This window comes from Xenopus laevis, chromosome 5L, assembly GCF_017654675.1.
Source record: "Xenopus laevis strain J_2021 chromosome 5L, Xenopus_laevis_v10.1, whole genome shotgun sequence".
Taxonomy (NCBI): Eukaryota; Metazoa; Chordata; class Amphibia; order Anura; family Pipidae; genus Xenopus; species Xenopus laevis.
In genome coordinates this window covers 93,580,369-93,605,548 of record NC_054379.1, presented here as the reverse complement: position 1 = coordinate 93,605,548, position 25,180 = coordinate 93,580,369, and the positions used below count along the sequence as shown (strand labels likewise).

Genomic DNA, 25,180 nt, shown 5'->3' with positions numbered 1-25,180 from the left:
CAATGGGACATGCCCCAAATGATAAAGTCGTATGCCAGATAATTCCACATAAGTACTAAACGGTGTATCCGGTATACTCATAGTATTACGCCTCTTGTCCGAATTCGTCGTACGTAAAGTTCCCATATCAAAAATGGCAGCGCGTGTGGGAAAATAATCACTTCCTGTTCCGTTCCTAAAGTCCAATCACAGAGGAGCATTGCGGATGTGGCGAATTTCAAACGTGAGACTATTGTGGAATGGTTGCTGGTGGGCGGCTTTTGGAACAGTGATCAAGCAGGCACATTTGTACATTGTTAGTAATCCTTCTCTATCTCACCTTGAGTGACTGACAAGTGACAAACAAAGAGCCGCGGGACGGAGGCTGAAAGGCAAAAGGTGCGTATGTATTTAATACAATCAGAATTCATGCGATAGTTCTGGTACGTCATGCCCATGGCTTGCTTTGCAGGCAACACACGGAGGCAGCTATCTTACATGTAAAGCTTATACTCTTGTTGGTCTACACGTTTGTCCGGCAGTCTGAGAAAATGCTGGAGGGCCGAACATCCCGGAAACAGTGGTCTCTTATCTTGCATTGTACATCAATGTGTGTTGCGCACTGACAAAATGACGGTGTATTCTTTCAGTCTACATAACCGTATATGTATATATTTTCTATGTGTTTGTGTGTGTGTATATATATATATATATATATATATATATATATGTGTGTATATATATATATATATATATATATGTGTGTGTGTGTGTATATATATATATATAATGAAAACCGCAAGCATTCTGCAAACAGTGTTTGCCATAAATATTTTATATATAAATAAATATATTTTGCTCAAAGGGGGGAACAGGCACATTGGGAACTGAGTGAACCCAGATGTACAGTATGAAAATAAATTTGGAAATCTACCAAAGTAAGAAAGAAGAGACAAGCTTTCTAGGTATTGCAACAAAATAGTTCCTTCGTGATTAAAGAAACAGTAACACCAAAAAAATGAAAGTCTTAGAGTAATGTACTGTTACTGTTTAGAGTTATATAATGTACTGTTGTGTGCACTGGTAAAATTGACGTGTTTGCTTCAGAAACTTCATAACAGTTTATATAAGCAAGCTACTGTGTAGCAATGGGGGCAGCCATTTAAAGCTATATACAGTTTCATTAAAGGAGACTGAAAGTAATCTTGCACTTGGGGGTGACAAATGTTAGGCAACCCAAGTGATTGTATTGACTTACCTGAAACCCTGGGCCGGTGCTTCTATCAGCAGAAAACTGCACCGGCCCGGCGTTATTCCAGTGAGCACCACGGGGCGATCCTCTTCCGGCTTCTTCTTGCTTCAAATTTTCCACAGCAAACTCATGCGCAGTTAAACGAAATAGCCGACTTTTTCGTTAAAGTTCGGCTCTCCATTCTACTGCGCTTGCGCAGCCGTGCAAAGAAAGAGGAAAACGGGCAACACTCCGTGGTGCTTACTGGTATAACTCCGGGCCAGTGCAGTTTTCTGCTGATAGGAGCACCGGCCTGGGGGTCAGGTAAGTAAATACAATCACTTGGTGGTAGCTAACATTTGGCAACCCCAAGTGCAGGATGACTTTCCTTTAAAGCCCGTAAGCATTCTGGCTACAGTGTTTGTTTGCCATAAATATTTCTTCATTTTGAAAAGTCAAAACCAACAAATGGCCTGTTAATTTGCTCTTTTCACACTTGTATTTTCTCTTGCCTAGATTGGGGGACACAGGCACCATGGGGATGAAGATCCTGTTGCTTGGAGAAAGGAAACTAAAAGGTTAAAGTGGCTCCTCCTCCTCCTGCTCTGGGCTTCATCCCCGCCTACCTCCTCAATCCCCAGTTTTCTTTTAGTGTCCTCAGAAGGAGGATGGACACTTCGTGGCTGGGAGCAATGGTACAGATTTATTCAGTATCATGCCACTACTAGGGGTCAGTGTTTCTCTTCCAGAACCCCTCCAGCCAAGGACTTCTGATCTGAAGATGCTCTATAGCCTTCCCGCTCTACGGAGGCTGCAGGCTGGGGAGCTCCCCCCCACACTACACGCACTTCTAGGTCATGTCTTTTTTGCTACATTATTCAACTGTCAAAAAGTATTTCAAAAAGTCTGTTACATTTTGCTCATATCTTCTGAATTAATTGGAAGGTCCCAAAAGAGATCTGAAAAGTATAATAACGTGTAAGTGGACAGCTGTCATATGTTTACATACTTTGCATAGGAAGTACATTGAGCACATTTTCAATAAGCTGCTTCCTTATTGGCACAATATAAATGTAGGGATTCTTTTCTCTACACAACAAGTTGATACTGGCTTCTGTTTTGACATGGGTCTGGAGAGGGCTGTCATTTTTAGGATCTCATCCTGTTTCAAGGCAACTTATTCCAAAGATGCAGCATGCACTGCAGCTGGCTCTACATGAATGACATTACTTAAAGGGGTAGTTCACCTTTACGTTAACCTTTTGTATGATGCAGTGATATTTGGCAGCTGGTTTAATTTGGTTTTTGAATTTGTTTTTATTCAGAAGTTCTCTAGTTTGGAATTTCAGCAGTTATCTGGTTGCTGGGGTTCAATTTACCCTAGCAACCAGGTACTGCTTTGAATAAAAACAAGAAGATGTTATTGACCACCATTTGAAATCTGGAAAGCGCAATAGAAGATGGCAATTCAATCTACAGAAAATAAATGATGTAAAAAGTTGCTAAAATTGGGACATTCTGTTACATACTAAAGTGTGTGCTCTTCTGCAGTGCGGTGATCAGAAGGACAGTAGATGGCAAGGCAGTTTCAGGAGATTTGTAGCTGGTGAAAAACATCTGAAAATGTCTTGCCATTCACTAACCTTGTGCCATTGCCCTTATGGTTACTGCATGAAAAATCTACCATCACAAAGTGAAAGTAGTCTTTGTAAATTACCATTTATATCTATTTGCAACTAGAGTCATTTTACGTATAACAGAGCTGTCAAGCTTTGGGCCAATTAATGTATGCTCCCTCTAAGGCCTTGGCCTACCCCTGACTCCATTAATTGCTTTGTTTGCACTGATATATTTGCCATCAATTTTGTAAGTTAAGACTTTTTTTTTTAACTTTATAAATTGTTAAATCGCAGATAGTAAACCGTCACAGTCACTTTTATTCATGTTCATTTAAATCAATTATCTATATTAGGTTAAATGAAAGGATACCAGTATATGTAGTATACGAGTATGTAAGTGGAAGATCTTAAAGCAAAAAAAAATGTATTTTTATTTTTTGAGGACTACATAAATCTCCACCTCTCATCCCTAATTTCACTTTCTCTGAGGTGGCCATACAGGGCAAGATTCCCTAGTTTCACAAGGTCACCAAATGAGCAGTTCTTGGCCCAATTTGGCCACCCACATGCTTGGCCAAATTTGCTGATATAATCTTTGGCTCTAGGGCCGGTGATCAGATTATCCATTGGGGCCTATGGAGACCCATCATATTAGGGCCCTATCAATATGTCCATCCAATCCTTGTCAGACAGGATTTTTGAGCAAATTATAGTCAGGCCCCTCGGTGGGCCCCATGCAAGGGTAGATAAACTGCCAATTTGGCATGAAGGGGCCAAATCAGCAGTTTACATCTGTATGGCTACCTTAATTTTTTTATGGGGTTCTATTTGTGGAACAGTTTTGAAAAAGGGTGGATCAGGTACTTTGGGAACTGTCCCACAGTTGCACAGTATGAAAAGAAAGTTGGAAATCTACCAAAAGAAGAGAGAAGCATAGGAATTGCAACAGAAAAGTTCCTTAGTGATTAAGAAGCAGATAAAAGGCAACTTGTTGTGGTCCTTGAATCTGATATTTCAGAAGCCTTTTGACAACTGCTTATTGTATACATGTCATCGTATCAAGTAAAAAGTTTCTTGGAATACTAACTACCTAGGTGGACGGGCTTTATAGAATAACATAATTAATATAGGCATTTTATCCAAGGCACTGATTATTCCTGCATTTTACCATTTGCTATTACTATGTTTAGGCAGGCTCATCCCATTTAAGATTGGGTCACTAAGTGAACATCTGTTGGGGTACGGCAAGAATTGAATGTACTATGAGAAAGTTAAATGAGAGCATAAGAAACTGTGAGAATTGAATGTACTATGAGAACGTTGAATGAGAGCATAAGAAACTGTAAGAATCGAATGTACTATCAGAACGTTAAATGAGAGCATAAGAAACTGTGAGCATTGAATGTACTATCAGGACGTTAAACGAGAGCATAAGAAACTGAGAATTGAATGTACTATGAGAACGTTGAGAGAATAAGAAAACACATAGGTAATCTGTCTAAATTGTTGGAGAAAAGCAATGTTACAAGACATTTCTCTGCAGTAAAACATTGTTGCTGGTCATATTTCAAGAATACTTGCATGGCTTTCATACACAGGTATTATTATTATTAACATGAATTAATAGAGTACCAACATACTGCGCACAGATGTTAGTGGGGATTAGCACTCCTCGGTTATGATTGAGCTGGGCAAAAATTCCTGTCAGCTGCGGACCATCAAAAAAAATGCTATTGGAATTCGAAAGCAAGTACAAATCTAGATGGTCCTCCGCTGACAAGAATTTTTGCTCAGCCATAACCCAGTAGTGATCAAATCCTCCTATAATATGATGGTTTATTTAACCATTGCCTAAGTGTCAAACATTTGAATCAGCTTGATTCAGTCTACCATGTTGGCGGCTGAATCTAGAGAAGATCTGAAATTTGGCTTTTTAAAGTACCATTAACACAAAAAAAATGGATTTTTAAAGAACTAAACACTAAAAAGAATATGGCTAGAAATAATGTATTTTATATACTGAACTTATTGAACCAAGCTCTAGGTTAAGCATCTCTATAGTATTTATGAGCCACAACTTTGCCATTGTCCCACTTTGCCATTGTCCCCCCCCACACCCCCCCGTTCTGCTGTCTTTGCCATACCAATTCCAAAAAAGCAAAGCACATCACTTCATTTTCTCTTCTAAGTGATCACTGACAATTGAGTATGCGCCAATGCAGCAGATCTGGACCAGATTTCAGATGCATTGTCAATGATTGGCTTCAGCATTGCATGCTTAGTTGAGGCCTCTCCAAGTTTACAAACTTAATATATGTCCCTTTCTTTATCCTTTGCATCAGATTTTTAACCCTTCACTACCGCAATTGGATCATGTTGGAAGTTTAAATATAGTTTTTGCGTACCCAGTGGGGCAGCCGTTTAGGTTTGCAATAGGGCAAATGTTACATGTTGCAATAGGGCAAATGTTGCAAAAAACATGAGATCTCTAAAATATAATGCTTTTATTATTTGGAAGAGGTCAATTGTTGTAAAGAAATTTACACCTATAAATATATATTTATAACTGCAGCAAGATATAAACTCCAGGGATTTTTGAAATGTCTGTTGGTATCAACGTACTGGCTCTTAAACATTCAATCTGACAGCAGATTTGTTTTATTTCTTTATATATATATATATATATATGTATATATATGTATGTATGTATGTATGTATGTATTTAAATTATTTGGAGGCTACATTGCATTATTCTGCGTTTTTATGAAATCACCACCTTCTGCGTCTTTAATATGATTCTTCTAGATTTGTGATCATAAATGGATGACGAAGATATAAGTGAGCGGAAACTGAAAATTGCCTCTATCTTGGATAGAGTAAAAAGTTTTAAGACCAAGTATGGGACAGATGATAATTGGACTGATGAATTAACCTTTTCAAAGTCTTCTGCTGACACTACAGGTAGGAATTAATGTGATCAAATCAAATCAGTAAGGTGCCACACTTACACAGAATCACCTTTTGCAGCGTCGGGTGCACAGCTGTGTTCCTCTCTGCCCGAGGAGAAATTCAAATGAAAAGCAATAACTCCAGCAGCACTCCGATATGTGAATCAAAGGTTATTTATTCATGCCATTAGCAGAGCGACGTTTCGGGCTATTCCAGCCCTTTATCAAGCTTGATAAAGGGCTGGAATAGCCCGAAACGTCGCTCTGCTAATGGCATGAATAAATAACCTTTGATTCACATGATAAAGGGCTGGAATAGCCCGAAACGTCGCTCTGCTAATGGCATGAATAAATAACCTTTGATTCACATATCGGAGTGCTGCTGGAGTTATTGCTTTACAGGTAGGAATTAATCTATGCAATGTTGTGATTATTTTGATTTTTATTGCCCATCAAACTCTGGTGGGTATCATTTTTTTTGTTGCAATTAAGGCATTGTATGTTTCAGTAATGTAGTATATCCACAGAAAAAAAGAACACCTGGCTTGTTTTACATGATTAACTTTAAAGAGCAACATGTGTCAGCCTTTGCTCTTGTTTATTATAATTTCTTTAGCAATCAAAGTTGGTGTTTTCATAATCTTTATACTGTACATAATATTTTTAAGAAGTGTGGGTTGGGCTTTGGGAATGTAGTACGGTACCGTTTAAATGCATGTGGGAAAATTCTCCCTGTTCTATTGCCTCTGATACTACCTCTGTAGTTCTTATTTTAAAGTATATATGTAATATGATTTAAAGAAATCAAATGAGTAATCATTCCCTAATCCTCATAAAAGAAAGAGTTAAAGTGCCTTCTACTACAGATTCAGAAATTTTAAAAACAAGTAGGAATTTCAGTCAAACATCAAAAATAATAAATATTGTATATGTCTGTGATGTTAAAATATTACGTTAAGTGCAAATCATACTTTTTTTAAGTTGTTTTCCTGAGGGACTTTTTTAATATAAAAATGCATAAACCAAGCACCTGTAAATTGTTTTACTTAATAGAGCACTCTGGCATTTTTACCCACTTGGTGACTGCAAAGACTCCAGAGGAATGGCTAAATAATCTTCTAAAATTAGAAAATACAGGCCTGCCTCAGATTGACCAAGTACTGCTCAATAAACTCATCGATAATTACAGTCAAGCTGTTGGAGCTCTGCCTGCAGAAAAACACAGTCACAACGAGAACTATGCTAAAATCCTGGTGCGATTTGCCGAACTGAAAGCGTAAGTATGAAGATTTTTTTTTTTTTTTTTTAATGAATCTTTAAAAAGGTTGTCATAATCAGGTTGCTAAAGTGTTTATGCGGAAGCTTTAGTGATTTAAGGAGTTATAATATAGTTTAAGCTATAGTATATCCATGGGTGTATAGTTGAGCTTCTGATGGCCTATAAGGCCCACTTTTAAAGAAAAAACCTGCTAACCATATTATGCCCTGTTTGGGAAATGTTTTTACTATAGCTGATTACATTGATAACAACTTAAATGATTTATTAGTCCAAGCAAATATTTTTTAAATTTTTTTTTTTTTTTTTTTCCAACAGAATCCAAGACCCAGATGAAGCACGGGATCAGTTCCAGCTTGCAAGACTGAACTGTAAAAAATTTGCTTTTGTGCATACAGCTTTTGCCCAGTTTGAGCGGTCAGAAGGTTAGTACCACCAGAGATGAAGAAACGTTGCATAGTTAATTTTGGGTGAAAAAAAAAAAAAAAAAAGACCAAAATCCATCAACCCCTTCAAACGATGCACTTGTATGTATACACCTATCTAAACACTCTCCTGCTATCTGTCTATACTGTACTGGTAAAGAATACTCATGTCCCCTCACAAGCATCTTTTTTTTCCAGAGAGAACAGCTTTAACCTAGACAGTCTTCACTGGACAATATTTCCTCCCTTTAACCAGTTTAGTTGCACATCTGCACTCTCTCTAGCTCATTTATAACCTTCCTGGAGCTAAAGCCCAAAACTGCACTGCATACTCAGTGAGACCTTACCAGAAACCTATAAAGAGGGTTTTATCCCTTCAATTAATGTCCTTTTTTATGCAAGGCAGTATTTTCTTTATCAGCCATAGAATGACACTGCCTACAGTTATAAAGCTTGTAGAATAGTATCTGATATAGTCAAGCTATCCAACAAGCTGATTTGGGTGTACAAGGCATATAAGTTCCTTATGCATATTTAAATATATTTTATTCTTGCAGGCAATTTTAAAAAGTGTAAGCAGCTTCTTCAAAGAGGTCTGGAATGTGGCGCTGTTCCATGTGAAATGTTGAACTTGGCTTTGAGTAATTTACAGTTAAAGAAGCCTGAGCTGATATCTGATGAAGAAAAAGAGAATTTAGCTGGTAAATTAAGCCTTCCATTTTCATATATGGTTTGAGTTTTTTTTCTAGATCTATGAAGCTCTGGTGTTTAATTGCAAATTATAAAGCATGCACCAAATCTATTAGTTGTGGGCTTTATCAAATATTGAATCCTTCTCAAATTGACTGAACACCAAACTGAATCTGAACACCAGTAAAATTATCCAGGTTTGTTCAATATTGCGTAATGCGTCATCTGGAGGCAAGAAAATGTCAGCTATCCAGAGATTTAGGGTGAGGGCACGCAGCGTTTTTATGTTGCGTTTTTAAAACCGCTTATTTGTCCATAAATACATCCAACAGGAAGTCCTATTGAAAATAATGAAACATGCACTTTAGCAATTCCCACAGTAGTATTTGCGATATTCAGCAGAAACACCAATATGCCAAGGAAACACCATATTATTGAACTCTATGGGATCCGCATGTTTTGAAATACACTTAACAGAAAATACGCCGCATACTTTCAATATGGCAGCTAAGCTCTTGCGAGATGGATTGAGCATAAACGTATTTGAGGCATTGTATTCTGGTGACATAGTTACGTTGCGTATTGATAATCAGTCCGGCTACATTTAGCATGCAAATTGCTTTCCGCTCTATTTTTCACAAAAGTTTACTAAGATTCTTCAGGGGGGAATTGTGGGAAACATGAAAAAACAGAAATGCATGTTGGGAAAAGAAAACTACAGGCTGAAAATGGATATCATGCACATGTGGTTTCTTTGGCGTATTTACATAGTAAAAACGCCATGTGTGACCTCACCCTTAAAGTTACGTGACGCAAGATATAAGTTCAGATTTAGTCCCACTGAACTCAAAGTATTCATCCCAATTCTGCACTAAGGACCCATATTTCTCTTTGACTCACACTAAATTCTAGATTTAATGTGTTTGTAGGAGTTATGTATTCTTTCATATTCTGTTCAATACGTGCACCTTTATCCAGTTCTGAATAGTCGACTGTCCTATGTAGTTACTGAATACATGTGCATGAGACATGTCAAAAGTTTAGCTCTTCTATGTTTAATTACTGGAATTGCCTCCGTTATAATCTATTAGCTATAGCAGAACTAATAGAAATGAAAACACTTGTATTATGATGCTAGTCCTAATATTATCAAACAATCTTGTGTTCTAGTGTCATCAAGTCAGATCAATCAAGGCATGGCTGGTTATCAGAATCTGGCACTGGGGAATCCACAAAGAATGAAGATTGAAAGCCCAGAAGAATATTCTGTAAAAACAAGCTTTTCATATGGGTATTACTTATATTTCATGTATCTTTTTTGTTTTTTTGAATTGTGTTTTTGTATTTTGGACCTGGAAATATAAACTACACTGTTGTCTCTGCAGAGAAAAGTTAAGCTCCCCAGAAGACTTTGAAGATATAGGGAGGAAACCTTTTCTAAACATGCCTGCCAAGGTAATGTCTGCATTCTTGTGTGCTGCTGTGCCCAAGACACTCTTGGCTAAAACTTACCTGCCTTATTCCATTTGCATTTTGATAGACGTGCCCTTTGGGCAGAGTGCCTGTACAGCCAGCAAGATCTCCGGAAATGAGAACAAGGAAGAGTGATGGGTCTGGCAGTTTCAGTGTTGTGAAGAGGTGTGTATTCTGAATTCCTTGACAAATTATTTAATGTTTAGTTTAGCATCACGTTGGGGAGGCCCATTTATCACAGGTCGAATTTGAAATTCATGTGAATTTTATAAATTCGAATATACTCACAATTTGACTGGGAGGTTATTTAAGAAAAAATTTGAATGGCTAATATTCGATCAAATGGTTCCGACCCAAAAATTGGAATTGTATTTGATTCGTATCCGAATCGTGATTCGTACAAATCAAATTTTTCTCCCAAAAAAACCTCTGTCAGGAAGAATATTAACATCTCCAAGTGGCTCAGCAGACTGGACTTCACAAAGGGCTGGGAGCAGGCCTGAAATGTTGTGTTTGTAACGGATCATAAAGCCATGTCTCAAATAAAGGCTTTTTAAATTTTGGAACCATTGCATGGTGCTGTTGTGAATTGGAGCTCAGCGGACCTCTGCCATTGACTTGTACATGAACTTGGCAGGTTTTAGATGGTGAATATTCGAATTAGGCATGTTTCCATGGTGGAGGTGTGATAAATCTCACATTCAAATTTACATTCGAATAGGGGATTAAAATATGAATGTGTGAATTTTTAAACTTGAAAATTTTAATTGACTGTTCGATTAGAGACAAGTCTCTAGAGACTAGACAAAACAGTAGGAGAAAATGCAGTTGCTGAATGAATAAAATGCTTGCTTATGGATACATGTTTATTGCTGCAGTTGCTTTATTAATGGTTTTATCAAATGCTCTCACTTTTGCTTTATTTAAGACCACTAGGTTCCATGCGTGTGCCTGTCCTTACTACTTTGTCAGAGCCAAAATATTTGGGAGATGATCTACATTGCTCTAAAGACATTAAGGTTAGAAGTCCAATTTTTATAAGAGACTCAAGTTCAATGATTCATGTTTAAACATAATAATATAAACATTATAGGCGTATAGGTACAGTGACATCAAAATCTTTTAGTACAGAACCCACCTCTATACTCCTGTGCATCAAATTTTTAATTGCTTCACCCAGAAAAACACTACAAATTGTGTCTCCTAGCTCTGCTGCAGTCTCTAAAAAGGGTAAGCAGGCATGCATAACCCTGGGTGTTGCTTCTGCTCTGAACTGGAAGTTGGCAGTCTTGACTGCTTTCATGTGGAGAAGTTGTGATAATTTTTTAACCTGTGTGTTGCAGGTTAAATTTGCAGGTCTAGAGCAACAGAAACCTACATTTTCACAGCAAACACTACTTAAAAGGCTGGTCGCTGAAGCTTTAATTTCTGGTTTAGCGCAGGATCCAGTACGGAGACGAATTTAACTGCCCGGTGCTTAATTTAGAGTTGCAGCAGAGTTGCTTAAGTGTTTTTAAAAAAGTTAGGAGGGGGACTATTTGCTACCTATGATTACAATCTTTCTGAGGTGGATTATAATGTAAAAATTCTGGTGCTACTGGCCCATTAAGTACATTAAACACTCTGCATTATTTTAGGTTTCTACTCTGGTTATTGTGCGGCTTTTGGTAGAATATATGCTGCAATATTTGTAGGAAATGTTTTTCCTTATGATATGTACACAAGTGGAATCTTGTATTTGGAACCAGTCTGAATTTTTTTCTGCCACTATATTTTTTACTTAAAAATAATTATTGCACTAATAATTCAATTGCGTTAAATAGTTACCAAGCAGCAGCCCATCGCATGAAGAACAGGCTTATGAAGACAGTTTAGATATGAAAACGCCTTCATCTGTTCTGCTTAGTGACACAGAATTAAACCTGACTGTCAAAAGAAATGAAGGTAAATTGATTTTATTATTATAAATATATAGCAGTAGGTCTTGAAGTTGTGTGTATTCATAAGCGTTTAGTTCTTATATGATTCTTTCAAGGGTAAATATTGTTTATAAAGCCACCCTCATTGCGTAGGCAGATAATATATGGTACCATATCTGAAGCCTAAAATGTTGTATTGGGCGCTTCTAAAAGCACAAAATTCTTGTGTGTTAGATGTCTTTGTCTTACAAGCATTTCCCCAGAAAACAGGTTGAAAATGGATGTATTTTTTTTTTAAATAGTTTTTCTTCCACTTATGCATATACTTAGCTGTGTGAATGCTGTGTTCTGTTCATTCTGTTCTTCATTTGTCTGTTCTTGTTATTGTAGATTTAATTTTGGGAAACACCTCTACAGCTGTTCTCAATCCTCAAGAAAATAGTAAACCAGCCCCACCACAACCCAACATTAATACAATGCTCTCTTACACGACCAAGCCAAACAATATTGAAGCAGAATGGAAGTGGAAGGTTCCAGAGACACCCAGGCATATTTTCCAGCCAGAGGTGATATTTCCAGTGGTACAGTTCTTTTATTATGAAACAACAAGTAGAGGCCTGCTCAGTATTACAGTCCAGAAAGGATATTTGGTCAAGTAGCAACATGTTTTACGCACATAAGTTTTATATCAAACAACCAGTTTCTGCGGTTTAGTGCATTTGTGAGTCTTAGTGAATGACCGCAAAGAATTGGAGAAAATCGCTAAGGATTAGAGAAATCATTGTTGAAAAACCTACAGAGCAGTTAAAGTAAGGACAAGCTAAATAATGGCTGGCCACTCATTAAAGGGGTGGTTCACCTCAAATTATTTCTTAGTATGCTATAGAATGGTTAATTTGAAGCATATTTCCAATTGGCCTTCATTCTTTCTTTTTTTATAGTTTTTTAATTATTTGCCTTATTCTTCTGACTGTTTAGGACCCTAGCAACCAGATTGCTGAAATTGCAAACTGGAGAGCTGCTGACTAAAAAGCTAAAAAAACTGCAAATGAAAACCAATTGCAAATTGTCTCAGAATATTTATATCTACATCATACTTAAAGCTAAGTTAAAAGTGAACAACCCCTTTAAAAGATTTAGCTGTCCAACCTGCTCTCATAACCAGTTTGGACACATACTTAAAAGGCCAGATCTCAGTTGAGCAGTATTGAATTCACAGTGATAATTGTCAGGCCAATTTTATCAGAAATGACTGAGTTGTTTAGAAACAAAATAGATGTAGCTATGGTAGTCCTTTCGGGATAGTGTTAGAATTTAGAACCAGAATTTGGAAGCAACATAATACTAGTAAACTAGAATGAATTTAGAGGTGGTTTAATGGGAACACTGTGGGGCTCATTTATCAACACTGGCTAAATTTGCCCACAGCAGTTACCTATAGCAACCAATCAGTGATTAGCTTTTTAAAGCCAGCTGCAAGTAGAACAATGAATGCAGTATTTTGATTGGTTGTCATGGGTTACTGCGCATGGGCAAATTTGCCCAGTGTTGATAAATAACCCCCAGTGATTGTAAAAAGTGCATTGCTAATGTTACTTACTTTTGCCCTCTAGAGTGATGTTTCTATGAAATGTAAGCAGCTTTTTTTCCAAGCCACATTTTTGTTTGTGACTTTTTCCCACTGTTCTCTCAGGGCACACGTAACAGTATTGAACCAAGTGCCAATCCCAGTTCCCAACGAGTGTCTCCGCCAGCTCCCTCTCTTAGGAAATGTGACCCTGTCTTTGTTTGTGGAACGCCAGTCAATAAACCACAAGAGGATTACATGAACTGGTAACTAAATTAAATGTCCCTATTATTTAAGGAACCTATACCCATGAACATTACAGGTCTCTATCACATAAAATGGCCCATATGTCAAACACTGCTTTATCTAAATATATATACTTTTCTAGTAGTATCTCCCATTGAATAATCTTAAATAGAAAAAAAAAAAGTTTAGTACTAAGGGTTGTCAGCTAGATCATAAAATGCAAACAATCCAAGGGCACACAAATATGCTTGGGTACATTAGCCAATGAATAGACAGACCATCACAAAAGAATGACTCAAGATGGGCACTATTTATTAATATGTATATGCCAAGTTGGTAAGATTCTTCAATAGGCCACTTGTTATAAAATAATCTGTTAGTTAAAAACTCATTCTGAGAGTATAGTTTTCCTTTAATACAGTAGTTAAAAAAAAAAAAATTGGTCTTGCAATTTTTTTTGCAAAATTCTCTTTGTTGAAATATAACTTTTTTCTAGCTTTAGAACTCCAGTTGTAAAAACTAACCTAGGACCATTGGCACATATGTCCACACCTTGTAATAATCGTTCAGGTTATCAGCACCCACAGACTCCAGTTGGACAACCTGGCTATTTTCAAGTAAGCTGTTTACATTTATTCTTTATTATTTAAATAAGACTTGAAGTTAGCATTTTGTATTTAAGCTGTACAATCCACTTAAAGTGACACTGTCCACAAGACAATGCTCAGATGCAGCCCTATCCCAACTGGTTTTTCAAACCTGCACCATCAATATACAGCCAATTTTCAGACATATCAGACCGAAGCTTGCCCCATTGAAATACCAAGGCCACAGCTAGGTTAACTGCTAAAATTACACCAAATACTGATTTGGTCCTGGAAAACTAGCTTCCATGATATTACTGTGTTCCCAACCAAGATCAGTAGCTTACACTTTCGGAGCCATGTAGGCCACCCTCGAAAATAGGAATGAATTGAATCGTCCATTGCTACTTGACTCCAGAAAAAAATCTTGTCATTTAATCGCACCCTTATCATTCTGTTGGTTTTTCCTACACAGCCCTTACCTCATGGACATTTTAAGTAGTATTTTACATTTTTTGTCATACAGGTGTGGTACCCACGTAGTTTAATTTGGGTTCCCTGTGTTCGATGTAATACTGTGTCATCCTTTATGATATTATTACAGTTCTGGCATGACAAACAGGGAAAGGTACCTACAATCAGTTTACCCAGAAATCTTTGTTTTACTGTTTTTGGGGGATGTATGTCCGTATGGAGCACAATCTCTAATATCAAGGAAGGTCCATGCTGTCCTGAAACGTTTGATCTTTTGTAAAGGGCCTATACAGTGGATTCACCACTGTAGTGTGGCTAGGCCAGTGCTAATACCTGCATCCCCTTGCTTTGACTTTATGTGAGTTAACTATACAGACCAGAAGGTTTTCAACAAATTTTCCTGTTAGGACCCTGTTATCCAACATTGCTTATATTATTGAGCTAGCAGCCCCAGTGCCTGCACCTTCCCCATAACCCCTATTTTTTTACACCAGAAGAGCCAAATTCTGTTAAAAAAAACTTCACTTGGTCGGGCAGGTTTTTGCATGCCCTAGTTAAATGCTACCTCACTTTGCCTCATGGCATAAAAACTCCTGTGGGTTATTCACTGTACTTTAATATAAGACAAGTCTTTATCATGCTGCAGACCTTCAAAATCACTTGAGAGCTGGATTCTAGGTGCAGGTTTACAATTAGAAAGTTCTGCCCTGTACAAAGAGATTTTAAACCCTTATCGTAATTTGGTTTACCATAGCCAATCACCACCATTTTCTAACTGAATTCTCAATGGCAGTGCCGCTTACTGCAGGTCTGGACTGGTTAACAAATTGGTGCCTGCTTTATTAGGCACAAGAAGTGGCTTGTGTGCTGAAAGTTCCTTTATAACTGCAAATCCTTCCAGACAGTTATCAAAGACACAATCTATTTGTGCATTGGAATTGATGTTTTACTGTATTTGATTGTTTTCTATACTGCTTTTATATGTCAACATAAGCCTTCTGCCTTGATTCTTTTAGATCTCTGCACCTTTTGCATCAAGTGACTGTATTGTAGTTAAAGGACGTGCGTATGCAGTCTTAAAACAAATTGGAACAGGTGGATCTAGTAAGGTATGAAACATTGCTTGCTATGAATGCTTTTAATAAAATGACTGAAATTGACTGGATATAAAATAATAATTAGTCCGGACATCCTTATCTGTTTTCTTTTACAGGGTAAGCCTTAATTCTGTTTGGAGTTGGTATATTTTTTCTGCAGCATTTCCCCTTCTAATGCTTCCTTGCCACTAGCTGTCAGTCATGTCTTTTCTCGTGGCTATGGTAACCTTCTGACATAGTGGAGGTTAGTCCCCCAAAACTGTAATGCAAGTGGTCCCCAACTTTTTTGTTTTTAAGCCCCATTCAAATGTTAAAAGAGATGGGGCGCAACAGAAACATGAAAAAAGTTCCTGGGGTCGCCAAATGACAGCTACTTTTTGGTAGCCTCTAATGTAGACTGGCAGCCCACAGGCTGTGTTTGGCACTAAAACCTGGTTTTTATTCAACCAAAACATGTCTCCAAACCAGGAATTATATATAAAAAAAGACTACTGAGAGCAACATCCATGGGGTTGGTAAGCAAAATGCTACTCATGAGCCACTGTTTGGGGACCACTGCAGTGTCACTTTCTGTGGCTGGTAACAAATAGGTTCAATATCCTTAATATGTGCTACTACAGCCACTAAAGCTATACCAGAAATGTTTATTTGCTATTGTTTAAGTCTATTCATTGATGTCAGTAGCTTCTGTGAAAACAACCAAATGTCAATGTACCGTAAGAATGTTCTTGAATGTGTAAAACTTCTGAAAGGGGAACTCAACACAAACTTAACTTATAGGGGACCCATCACCCCAAAAATATTCAAAATCCTATATTATCACATTAGGCAAGCAAAATAAACTTTAATTACACAATATAAATTAGTTGACTCTTGTTTACGTCATAATTATAACAAGCAGGCAGCAGCCATTTTGTGGACACTGTTATTAAGACAAGCCTTGCATCATCTCAGAATATTTTTGTGCACCAGAATGGGGCATCCAACCTGATGCCCTGACTATACAATTAAATGGTGAAGAGAATGGGCTAATGTGGGGAGAGCAGTGACATCAAGGAAGTGCTGAATGGAAAGTGAAAGTAATTGTCTGCCCCGCCTCTAGAGGAGGGGAGACCATATTTGATAGACAGCTGAGCTTTTTAAATGAGTTTACAACAGCTATGAATGCTTTAATAAAAAAATAGAAATTGGATTTCATGTTTAATTTGAAAAGGGCTTTTATTATACAAATTTTTGTGTCTGGATGACGGGTCCACTTTTTAAGCTTTTTGAAAACATAATAAACATAATTTCAAGCAACTTTGCAATATACATCAAACGAAAAATATGCAGACATTTCATGATTTTTAATGGTTTGTGACAGTTCCCTAAGCCTAGCCCCCTGCTCTCCTTCTGATCTGTCTTACTAGTTTGCTGAGCTGGCTGACTACTGTTACTTTGTATGAACAGCCAGCTGTCCTCAGCCTGCATCCTCCAAACCCCACAATTCCCTGCACACATGATTTCAATAAGGAAAGGAACATCACAGTGTAATGCATTGTGGGTTATGTAGTTCCTGCATGCTGTCTGTAAACTGTGGAGACGTTGTTACAATTTGTAACATCAGTGTTTAGTCCCTCCTTCCCTGCCAGGATTTCATATGATACAGAAAGAAAACTGTTAAACAGCTGGATTTCAGCATAGAAAATGACATTTATTCATACTTTTTGAAGAAACCGGTATCTGTGATTGGTATATTAGGGGTTTTTGTGGTATGTGGGCCTCTTTATCAAATTTTGGTTTGAAAGCCAGAGTTCCCCTTTAAAAAAAATATTCTAAAAAAAAAAAAAAAAATCCTATTTGGTATTCCATGCATGTTTGATAGATTCATAGATACAAATGGCCCTTGATATTAGCTGCTATTCTTTTTACTAGTCACAACTTTGTACATTGATGGTGTGGTACAGCAAATCTTTGTTCTATTGAATTGTTGTTGTGCACTGTGCAGGAGGTTTGAACAATTTTTTTTGAAGTCCACGACGAATTTGCACAGGTGTCAGTACTGGAAATAGTAGTAAGGCCTTACTGAGTCTCTAGTCACTGAACCGTTCCTACAACCGCTAAATCTCTGGTATTTGCTGGTATAATTTCTGTCTATAAGGCAATATACTGTTGCTGTTTGTAGATCATATTACTCCTCATTCCATGCCAAGCAACTGAGATACACCAACAAAGTATTTCAGTATATAGCTTTTAAGTCATGGACAATACTTTGCAGCCAGTTGAAAAGCATTCATGACCGAAGCCAAGGTCAAAAACTCTTCTGCCCAAAAATGGTCTCCGACTCTCCGTACATTTAAAGGAACAGTAACACCAAAAAATGAAAGTGTTTTAAAGTAATGAAAATATCATAATGTTGCCCTGCACTGGTAAAACTGATCTGTTTGTTTCAGAAATACTACTATAGTTCATATAAACAAGCTGCTGTGTAACAATGGCTGAAATTGAAAAAAGGCTATATGGCACAGGTTAAACAGTGGATAACAGATAACACCATTATGTTCCACCAAGCTTCTCTGTGTGTAACCGGAGACTTTTCTCCTTTGTTTGGCTGCCCACATTGCTACACAGCAGCTTATTTATATACATAATATTAGTGTTTCTTAAGCAAACGCATAATTTTTACCAGTGCAGAGCAACACTGCATTATATTTGTTCCTTTAAAACACTTTTTGATGGTACTGTTCCACTCACTCCTCATGATTTTCATTCAATTGAATGGGAGGCCATTGCATGCTAACTCGCCACAACAAAATGTTTTCTCCTATCACCCACTAACAGAAAATATTAGGGATGCACCAAATCCACTACTTTGGATTCGGCAGGAACCCCCAAATCCTTCACAAAAGATTCGGGGAATACCGAACCAAATCCGAATTTGCATATGCAAATTAGGGGTGGGAAGGGGAAAACATTTTCTACTGCCTTGTTTTGTATATTTGCATATTCGGATTCGGTTCGGCCGGGCAGAAGGATTCGGCCGAATCCTAATTCTCCTGAAAAAGGCCGAATCCCGAACCGAATCCTGGATTCGGTGCATCCCTAGAAAATATGTAAGGATGTCCTGACTAAATATGTATAACTGGATATAAAACAATTGTGTCTATTTTAAAGGGCCAGGAAATTGATCTTACTGGTATTGTTAAGTTTCACTTACAATATGACTTTTATTTCAGGCCTTGATCAGAAATAAACCCTATCTACTCCTTTTGGCAACAGCACACTTTCAGTGCCGTGTCACTGGTAAAAGATGAGCATTCCAGTATATCAATGTCTCCCATAGGTCACAAGCAGACCAAGAACTAACAGGGTCATATACAATACTATAGCTTAGCCCGCAAGCCAGTCATTCAGGTCATTTTGGGTTTTAATGTTCCTTTAAAATATATAATATGCAGAAAATTGGCAGCTGTAAATTGTACTGTGTCATTTTGCTTAAGTGTGTATAAACAGATACATTCTACAAATGTTTCAGGTGTTTCAAGTAATGGATGATCAAAAGCATTTATATGCCATCAAGTATGTGAATCTGCAAGATGCTGACCAGCAGACCATAGAAAGCTATCAGAATGAAATCTCTCACTTGAACAAACTTCAGCAACACAGTGACAATATCATTAGGCTCTATGACTAGTAAGTGGAGGCTTTATTTTTGGAAGATTTGTGTTAATTTGTTTTCTGTAATACTTTAATTTGCTTTGTATAATATTTGCAGTGAGATTACTGACCAGCATATTTACATGGTAATGGAGTGTGGAAATATAGATCTCAATACTTGGCTGAGGAAGAAAAAGACAATTAATCCATGGGAACGGAAGAGTTACTGGAAAAATATGCTTGAAGCAGTTCACACAATACATCAGCATGGTAAGAGACCACCCACTGCACAAAAACTATATGAGGTACACAATACACGATATGAGTAAAACCTTATTGCATACTTCACAGGTTTTAAGTTATGCTCATTATGGGGGCTGGAAAGTTAGATCAATTTTTTTATGATGATGTCTTGGAATAATTCCTTATAAAGTACTGTGCATCATTTCTGGTGCTGTACAAGACAAAAAAGATGGTATATAATTATTGGTGACCCAAACGTATTTTTGTTCCTAGGGATTGTACACAGTGACTTGAAGCCGGCAAACTTTCTGATTGTTGACGGGATGCTTAAGCTAATAGACTTTGGCATAGCAAACCAAATACAGCCAGATGTAACCAGCATTGTTAAAGATTCACAGGTAATTCTGCAGATACCTGTATATTGATTATTCTATACTTTTGATATTAGTTTGCATATTTGTAGGTTTTGTGTGGTTTTAATTATAGATGTTTTTCAGTGCAAGCATTTACCTTGATTAACAAGTGTACCTTCAGTTTACCTTACTTACAAGGATATTTAATATTGCACCTGCAAATGAATATATTGATACATAAGAAAAAATAGTTTTCTTGTAGGTCAAGAAAAAGCCTACCAAGCACACAGGCACAAAGAAATCTGAAGATAAAATTTGCTACTATTCCTGTATTGCAAAGAATGCTTTGATGTGGTGGTGACTGCTATATTGCTCTACTATGCAGAGGCACGCCTTATAGAAAACCATACATATAGCTCCTTCTATTCATATGAGCATTTGGATACATTCCTTTAATACTGTAGCAGAGAATAACTCATGTCATGAGTGTCCACGTTTTTGTGCAGTAGCTCAGAATTTTTTTTTGTTGCCGCATTTGGACAGAACATAATTCAGGAGTATTCTCCTTTTCTCTGCTGAACCACATTTCAGATGCTGTTCTGTTTCTACAGAGTGCTTAAAGGGGTTGTTCAACTTTAAATTAACTTTTTTTATGATATAGAGAGTGATACTCTAAGACAATTTGCAATTGTTTTTCTGCATTTTGCAATTTCAGCAATCTGGTTACTAGGATCCAAATTACCCTAGCAACCATACATTGATTTGAATAAGAGACAGGAATATGAATTGGAGAGGGCATGAATAAAAAGATAAGTAATAAAATGTAGCAATAACAATACATTTGTAGCCTTCCAGAGCATTTGCTTTTTATATGGGCTCAGTGACCCCAATTTGTAAGCTCGAAAGAATCAGATGAAAAAGGCAAATCATTTGAAAGCTATAAACAATAAATAATGATCAATCGAAAGGTTGCTTAGAATCAGCCATTCTATAACATACTAAAAGTTAACATTGACACCGTCCATAGCGTTGCTACATATATTTTCACCAGAGCTCAAAAGCGGAGACGCATTCATGCTATTTGTGGTCAGAACCCTAATAGCCAGATCATGGAAATCAACAACCACTCCTACAGTAATACAGGTACTCAAAGAAATGCAATACAACATGATAATGGAAGAGCAGTTGGGTAATGACATCAAACGGAAAACTAAAAATGGAGTGTGGAGACGAACACAAGTGTTAGAAATGTGTTCGTCATTATGCAACAGGTCATAAATGAAATACCTTCTCTCTTTTTTTTCCCTCATCCTCTCCCCTCCCCATACTAACATTTGAGTGTGTGAGTGCACGTACAATATGAAAAAGTATACCGTCTTGTCCAGTTTCTCTCCAATCCAATCAGAAGGATTTTAAACTAAAAAGTTAACTATAAAGGAACAGTAACACCAAAAAATGTAAGTGTTTTAAAGTAATGAAAATATTATCTACTGTTGCCCTGCACTGGTAACACTGATCTGTTTGCTTTAGAAACACTACTATAGTTCATATAAACAAGCTGCTGTGGAGCAATGGCGGAAATTGAAAAATGGCTATATGGCACAGGTTAACAAATGGATAACAGATAACACCATTAGACAGACAGAGCTTATTTGCTATCTGCTGTGTAACCTGATCCTTTTCTCCTTTGAATGGCTGCCCCCATTGCTACAGAGCAGCTTATTTATATAAACAATAGTAGTGTTTCTTAAGCAAACACAGCGTTTTACCAGTGCAGGTCAACACTGCATTATATTTTGATTACTTTAAAACACTTTTATTTTTTTGACGTTACTGTTCCTTTAAGCTCAGAAAACAACATCTGCTCATTCATATGATATTAATATGTATTGTTATATATAAGGGGATCATGCATCATAAGCTGACACCTGGACTCCTTTTCTTTAATTTAATAAAGCCCTAATTCTGTCAAATCATTCAATTATTTAACTGCTAAAAATGAATTGGTTATTTTCATTCTTTAGGTGGGCACCATTAATTACATGCCACCGGAGGCTATTAGAGATACCACCACATATGCAGAAAATGGCAAACCCAGATCAAAGGTATTTGCTTATTGCCAAGTGCAACTTGTTTTTATGGGGAAAAAGTTTCTAAAACAAAGTCAGTGGTAAATTAGTGCTGCTATTTTGCGAAGTCTAAGGCTGCACAGGGCTGATCTGCTTTTCTCCACCTTCGTTTTGTACTCAGGCTGTGAAAAGCAGATCTTTTTCTTTGTGTAGCTCCACTGGCTGGCAAGTTGGACTGTGTACGGTAACATTGAGTGGACTTTGTCTTAAAAATGTATACTTACACGTTTTTCAGGCCAAAATCTGCTTAGTTTTTATCAGCACACAGGATAACATTCCAGTCGGTGGAGCTATATGGAGGAGCAGTGGGAATGGATCTCAGCCTGTGTACAAAATGTAAGCAGAGAAAATAAGATAATTAGCATAGAGAGGCTTATGACTTTTGCTGTGTTTCTCTAATAAAGCTTAGTAGATCAAATGTATTCTTCAAACTTGTACAGTTTGAAATCCACACACATGCCACTGATGTGCAGTTTGGCAGAACTGTAGTCAGCAAAAGAAGGCTTCCTGTGCCCCTTGTGTAAATGCATGTGACTGCTTTAAATCCTATGTGATAATTTAAACCCATTAAAAGGGCATCCTCTTTGGTGTTTACTTATGAACCCTTGACAAAATTGTACCTGGGTACTGACCCACAGCAACCAGTGATTATCAGGTTTTGCCCAGTCCCGACAAAATACCTCTCCACTGAGTTAAGTTTCCTGTTTACTTTTTTTTTATTTTTAAATGTGATTTTTTTTTTGTGATTTTTTTTCTTATTTTAGATTAGTGCGAAAGGTGATGTCTGGTCTCTGGGTTGCATATTGTACTGCATGACATATGGGAAGACTCCTTTTCAACATATTACAAATCAGATCACTAAACTTCATGCTATTCTGGACCCTGGTTATGAAATAGAGTTCCCTATTATACCAGAGAAAGACCTCCAAGACGTACTAAGGGTAAGCCTTAAATGGTGCATCAAGAATAGCTTTGCCACAACAATACCTGCCTAGTTACTATTCTCTATGCAGAATAGTGTCCGTATATAACATTGTATCAGTCTACCACTAGTGTGCGCTAATGCAATAAAACTTTTTAGTAACAGCAGTGTTTAAACAATGTGTATATAGTTTTGTTTTATATATTGTTTGTTTTTCCTATAGAAATGTTTATTACGAAATCCTAAGGAAAGGATCTCCATTCCTGAGCTCCTTGTGCATCCCTATGTTCAGATACAGCCTCATACACAGCCAGGTATAAAAGATTGCTAAAGATTTGGTTGTTCTTGTACCATTGATTGCAAAAATGAATGAGAATGTTAATGTGCTCCTTACCGAGCTACAAGAGCACAAGAAAATGTAAAGTATCTTTTATTAATGCTCTATTTTGCTGCTTGGTGAGGAGCTGGTAAATCTGCCTGTTAACTGAACCAATGAGAACTATTGTACTGTATAAAATCATACACCATGTTTTGTTCTGTGCCAAGATACCCTCTATGGGGCAGATTTACTAAAGGGCGAAGTGGCCGCCGCTAGCGATATTTCGCCAGAAATCCAATCCGTAGGGACATCGCCAATTTACTAACAGGCATAGAGGACAATTTACTAGTGACAGAGGCCGTCGCTATCACATTTTCACGGCCTATTGCGTGAAAAGTAACAATTGTTACTCTGTAAATTCACTAAAGTTCGAATTTTACAGAATGTTACCTCTTTCCCAGAGTTTCCTTCGCCACCTTAGACCTGGCAAATTGATAAGATTGAGGAGGATGAAGCTTTATCTTATGTTAGCGACATATCCTGTATGCAGGAAAGTCATACAAGTTCTGGCGTTTTTTAAAGCTGGATTGCCTTTTTTAGGGAACCTTCACAGCGTTCAGCTGCTGAGACACAACTCCGCATTTCAGTGAATTAACGTAGTGGTACAGAATTTACACCTGGTGAAGTGTGGCGCAGCGTACACTGGCGAAAATTCGCCCTTTAGTGAATTTGCTTCTATGCTAAAGTGTAAGTAATTGTTATACAAAAAGAGAAAAAATAGCTATCTTACAGCAATTTCACTTAAAACAAATCTGTCATTTTTTGCTTTCTTACAGGTCAACAAGTGCAAAAAGAGACGACAGAGGAAATGAGACGTATACTCGGACAGCTTATTGGTCTGAATTCTCCAAATTCCATATCTCGAGCTGCGAGAGTGAGTTTACTGTTTTACTGTGGATAATATATTAGACAAAATATAACCTGGAAGAGATGATTTCTATGCCTCCTGTTAGGTGTGGAGAAGCACCTTCTAGCTAGTAAATGTGTCCATGGGGCAGCATTGAAAATTCTAATATCGTTTGGCCCCATATGTGGATGACTGATCTAATGATCAGCCTCTATGCTGACAGGTTTGATCACATATTAAGTAGTACACAGCTTTTCAGTTCAGCTTGGACAATGACCTATCTGTCATCTGTTGGTCTTGCTTTCTATTTTGCTTAATCAGCTATGCTGTTATCACTGCAACGTCTGATCACGCTTGTTACTTAACTTGCTTTAAAATGATATGGTTTAGTCTTAGCTCTGACTGCATGAAAACGTGTCCATTGGATGACCAAATTGGATCATTCAAGTTTTTCCCTGTGGAGGTCCGGATAAAAGGTGTAGGGGACTGAACCACTATTGCTGATAATCATTGCTGACATAGCACTACTCACTAATGGAATTTATTGCATCTCAGATTCCATTTTTACTAGCTTCACCCAATGAAGTTTTGAATGATCGGAGTCCTCAGTCTAACTGATTAGCACATAAACACAGGAGACATAATTGCTGTATATAGCAGTTGTTTATGTGCAGTAAAAATTGTAGTATTTTGCAGTGTCGTAATAATGTTTTGCTGTTTCTTTCAGAGCTTGTATGATCAGTGTAACAGTGGCAGAAGCTTGGATCTGTCAGCACTTGGAACAACAGTTAATCCAAACACACGGACTATGAAATAAAGGACACTAATTATGATGCCTAATATGTAACAACCTAAAGCTTCCATTCCCAGTCTGATGCGATTGTTTTATAAAACTTTATAGGTACTGTACTACATTACAGAACCACTGTTACCACTGGGGATAAATATATTTGAAGTAAATGTCTATATGTATATATTGTACTCTGTTTTTCTCATTGTTGGTCTTCATGATCAATTTAAATAACAGGTTTTCTTTGTCTTTTAAAAATGTATTTTATTGAAAATGCATTTCCACTGTTCTTACTGATTGATGTGTTAGCTTTCGTTTTGGCTAGTTTGCACAGGGGTTTGTTCAGAAGAATA

General features: G+C 37.3%; 1 protein-coding gene across 3 annotated transcripts; it reads left to right on the top strand.

Annotated features, from left to right (window-relative positions):
* The first annotated feature begins 201 nt into the window (after nucleotides 1-201).
* On the top strand, nucleotides 202-25,124 carry ttk.L (TTK protein kinase L homeolog). Of its 3 annotated transcripts, XM_041563099.1 has the most exons (23): nucleotides 202-378; nucleotides 845-944; nucleotides 5,635-5,790; nucleotides 6,831-7,053; nucleotides 7,372-7,478; nucleotides 8,036-8,179; nucleotides 9,339-9,459; nucleotides 9,554-9,623; nucleotides 9,709-9,806; nucleotides 10,570-10,660; nucleotides 11,465-11,585; nucleotides 11,951-12,141; nucleotides 13,254-13,393; nucleotides 13,870-13,990; nucleotides 15,448-15,540; nucleotides 19,043-19,200; nucleotides 19,283-19,434; nucleotides 19,681-19,805; nucleotides 21,785-21,865; nucleotides 22,654-22,830; nucleotides 23,035-23,125; nucleotides 23,967-24,064; nucleotides 24,765-25,124. In XM_041563099.1, the coding sequence occupies exons 3-23, from the start codon at nucleotides 5,649-5,651 to the stop codon at nucleotides 24,852-24,854; spliced, it is 2,634 nt and encodes an 877-aa protein (XP_041419033.1). In that variant the 5' UTR covers nucleotides 202-378; nucleotides 845-944; nucleotides 5,635-5,648; the 3' UTR covers nucleotides 24,855-25,124. The 3 variants fall into 3 exon arrangements, with proteins under 3 accessions (XP_041419033.1, XP_041419032.1, XP_041419034.1); XM_041563098.1 differs by lacking the exon at nucleotides 845-944 and having other exon boundaries at nucleotides 203-378; XM_041563100.1 differs by lacking the exon at nucleotides 845-944 and having other exon boundaries at nucleotides 205-378; nucleotides 11,951-12,126.
* The last annotated feature ends 56 nt before the right edge of the window (nucleotides 25,125-25,180 follow it).

Excerpts from the sequence above, each read along its gene's own strand:
- ttk.L (XM_041563099.1), top strand. The coding sequence starts at position 5,649 with ATGGATGACGAAGATATAAGTGAGCGGAAACTGAAAATTGCCTCTATC. Across the intron at positions 13,394-13,869 it reads CAAGAGGATTACATGAACTG|CTTTAGAACTCCAGTTGTAA; the intron begins GTAACTAAATTA and ends ACTTTTTTCTAG. Across the intron at positions 24,065-24,764 it reads CCATATCTCGAGCTGCGAGA|AGCTTGTATGATCAGTGTAA; the intron begins GTGAGTTTACTG and ends TGTTTCTTTCAG.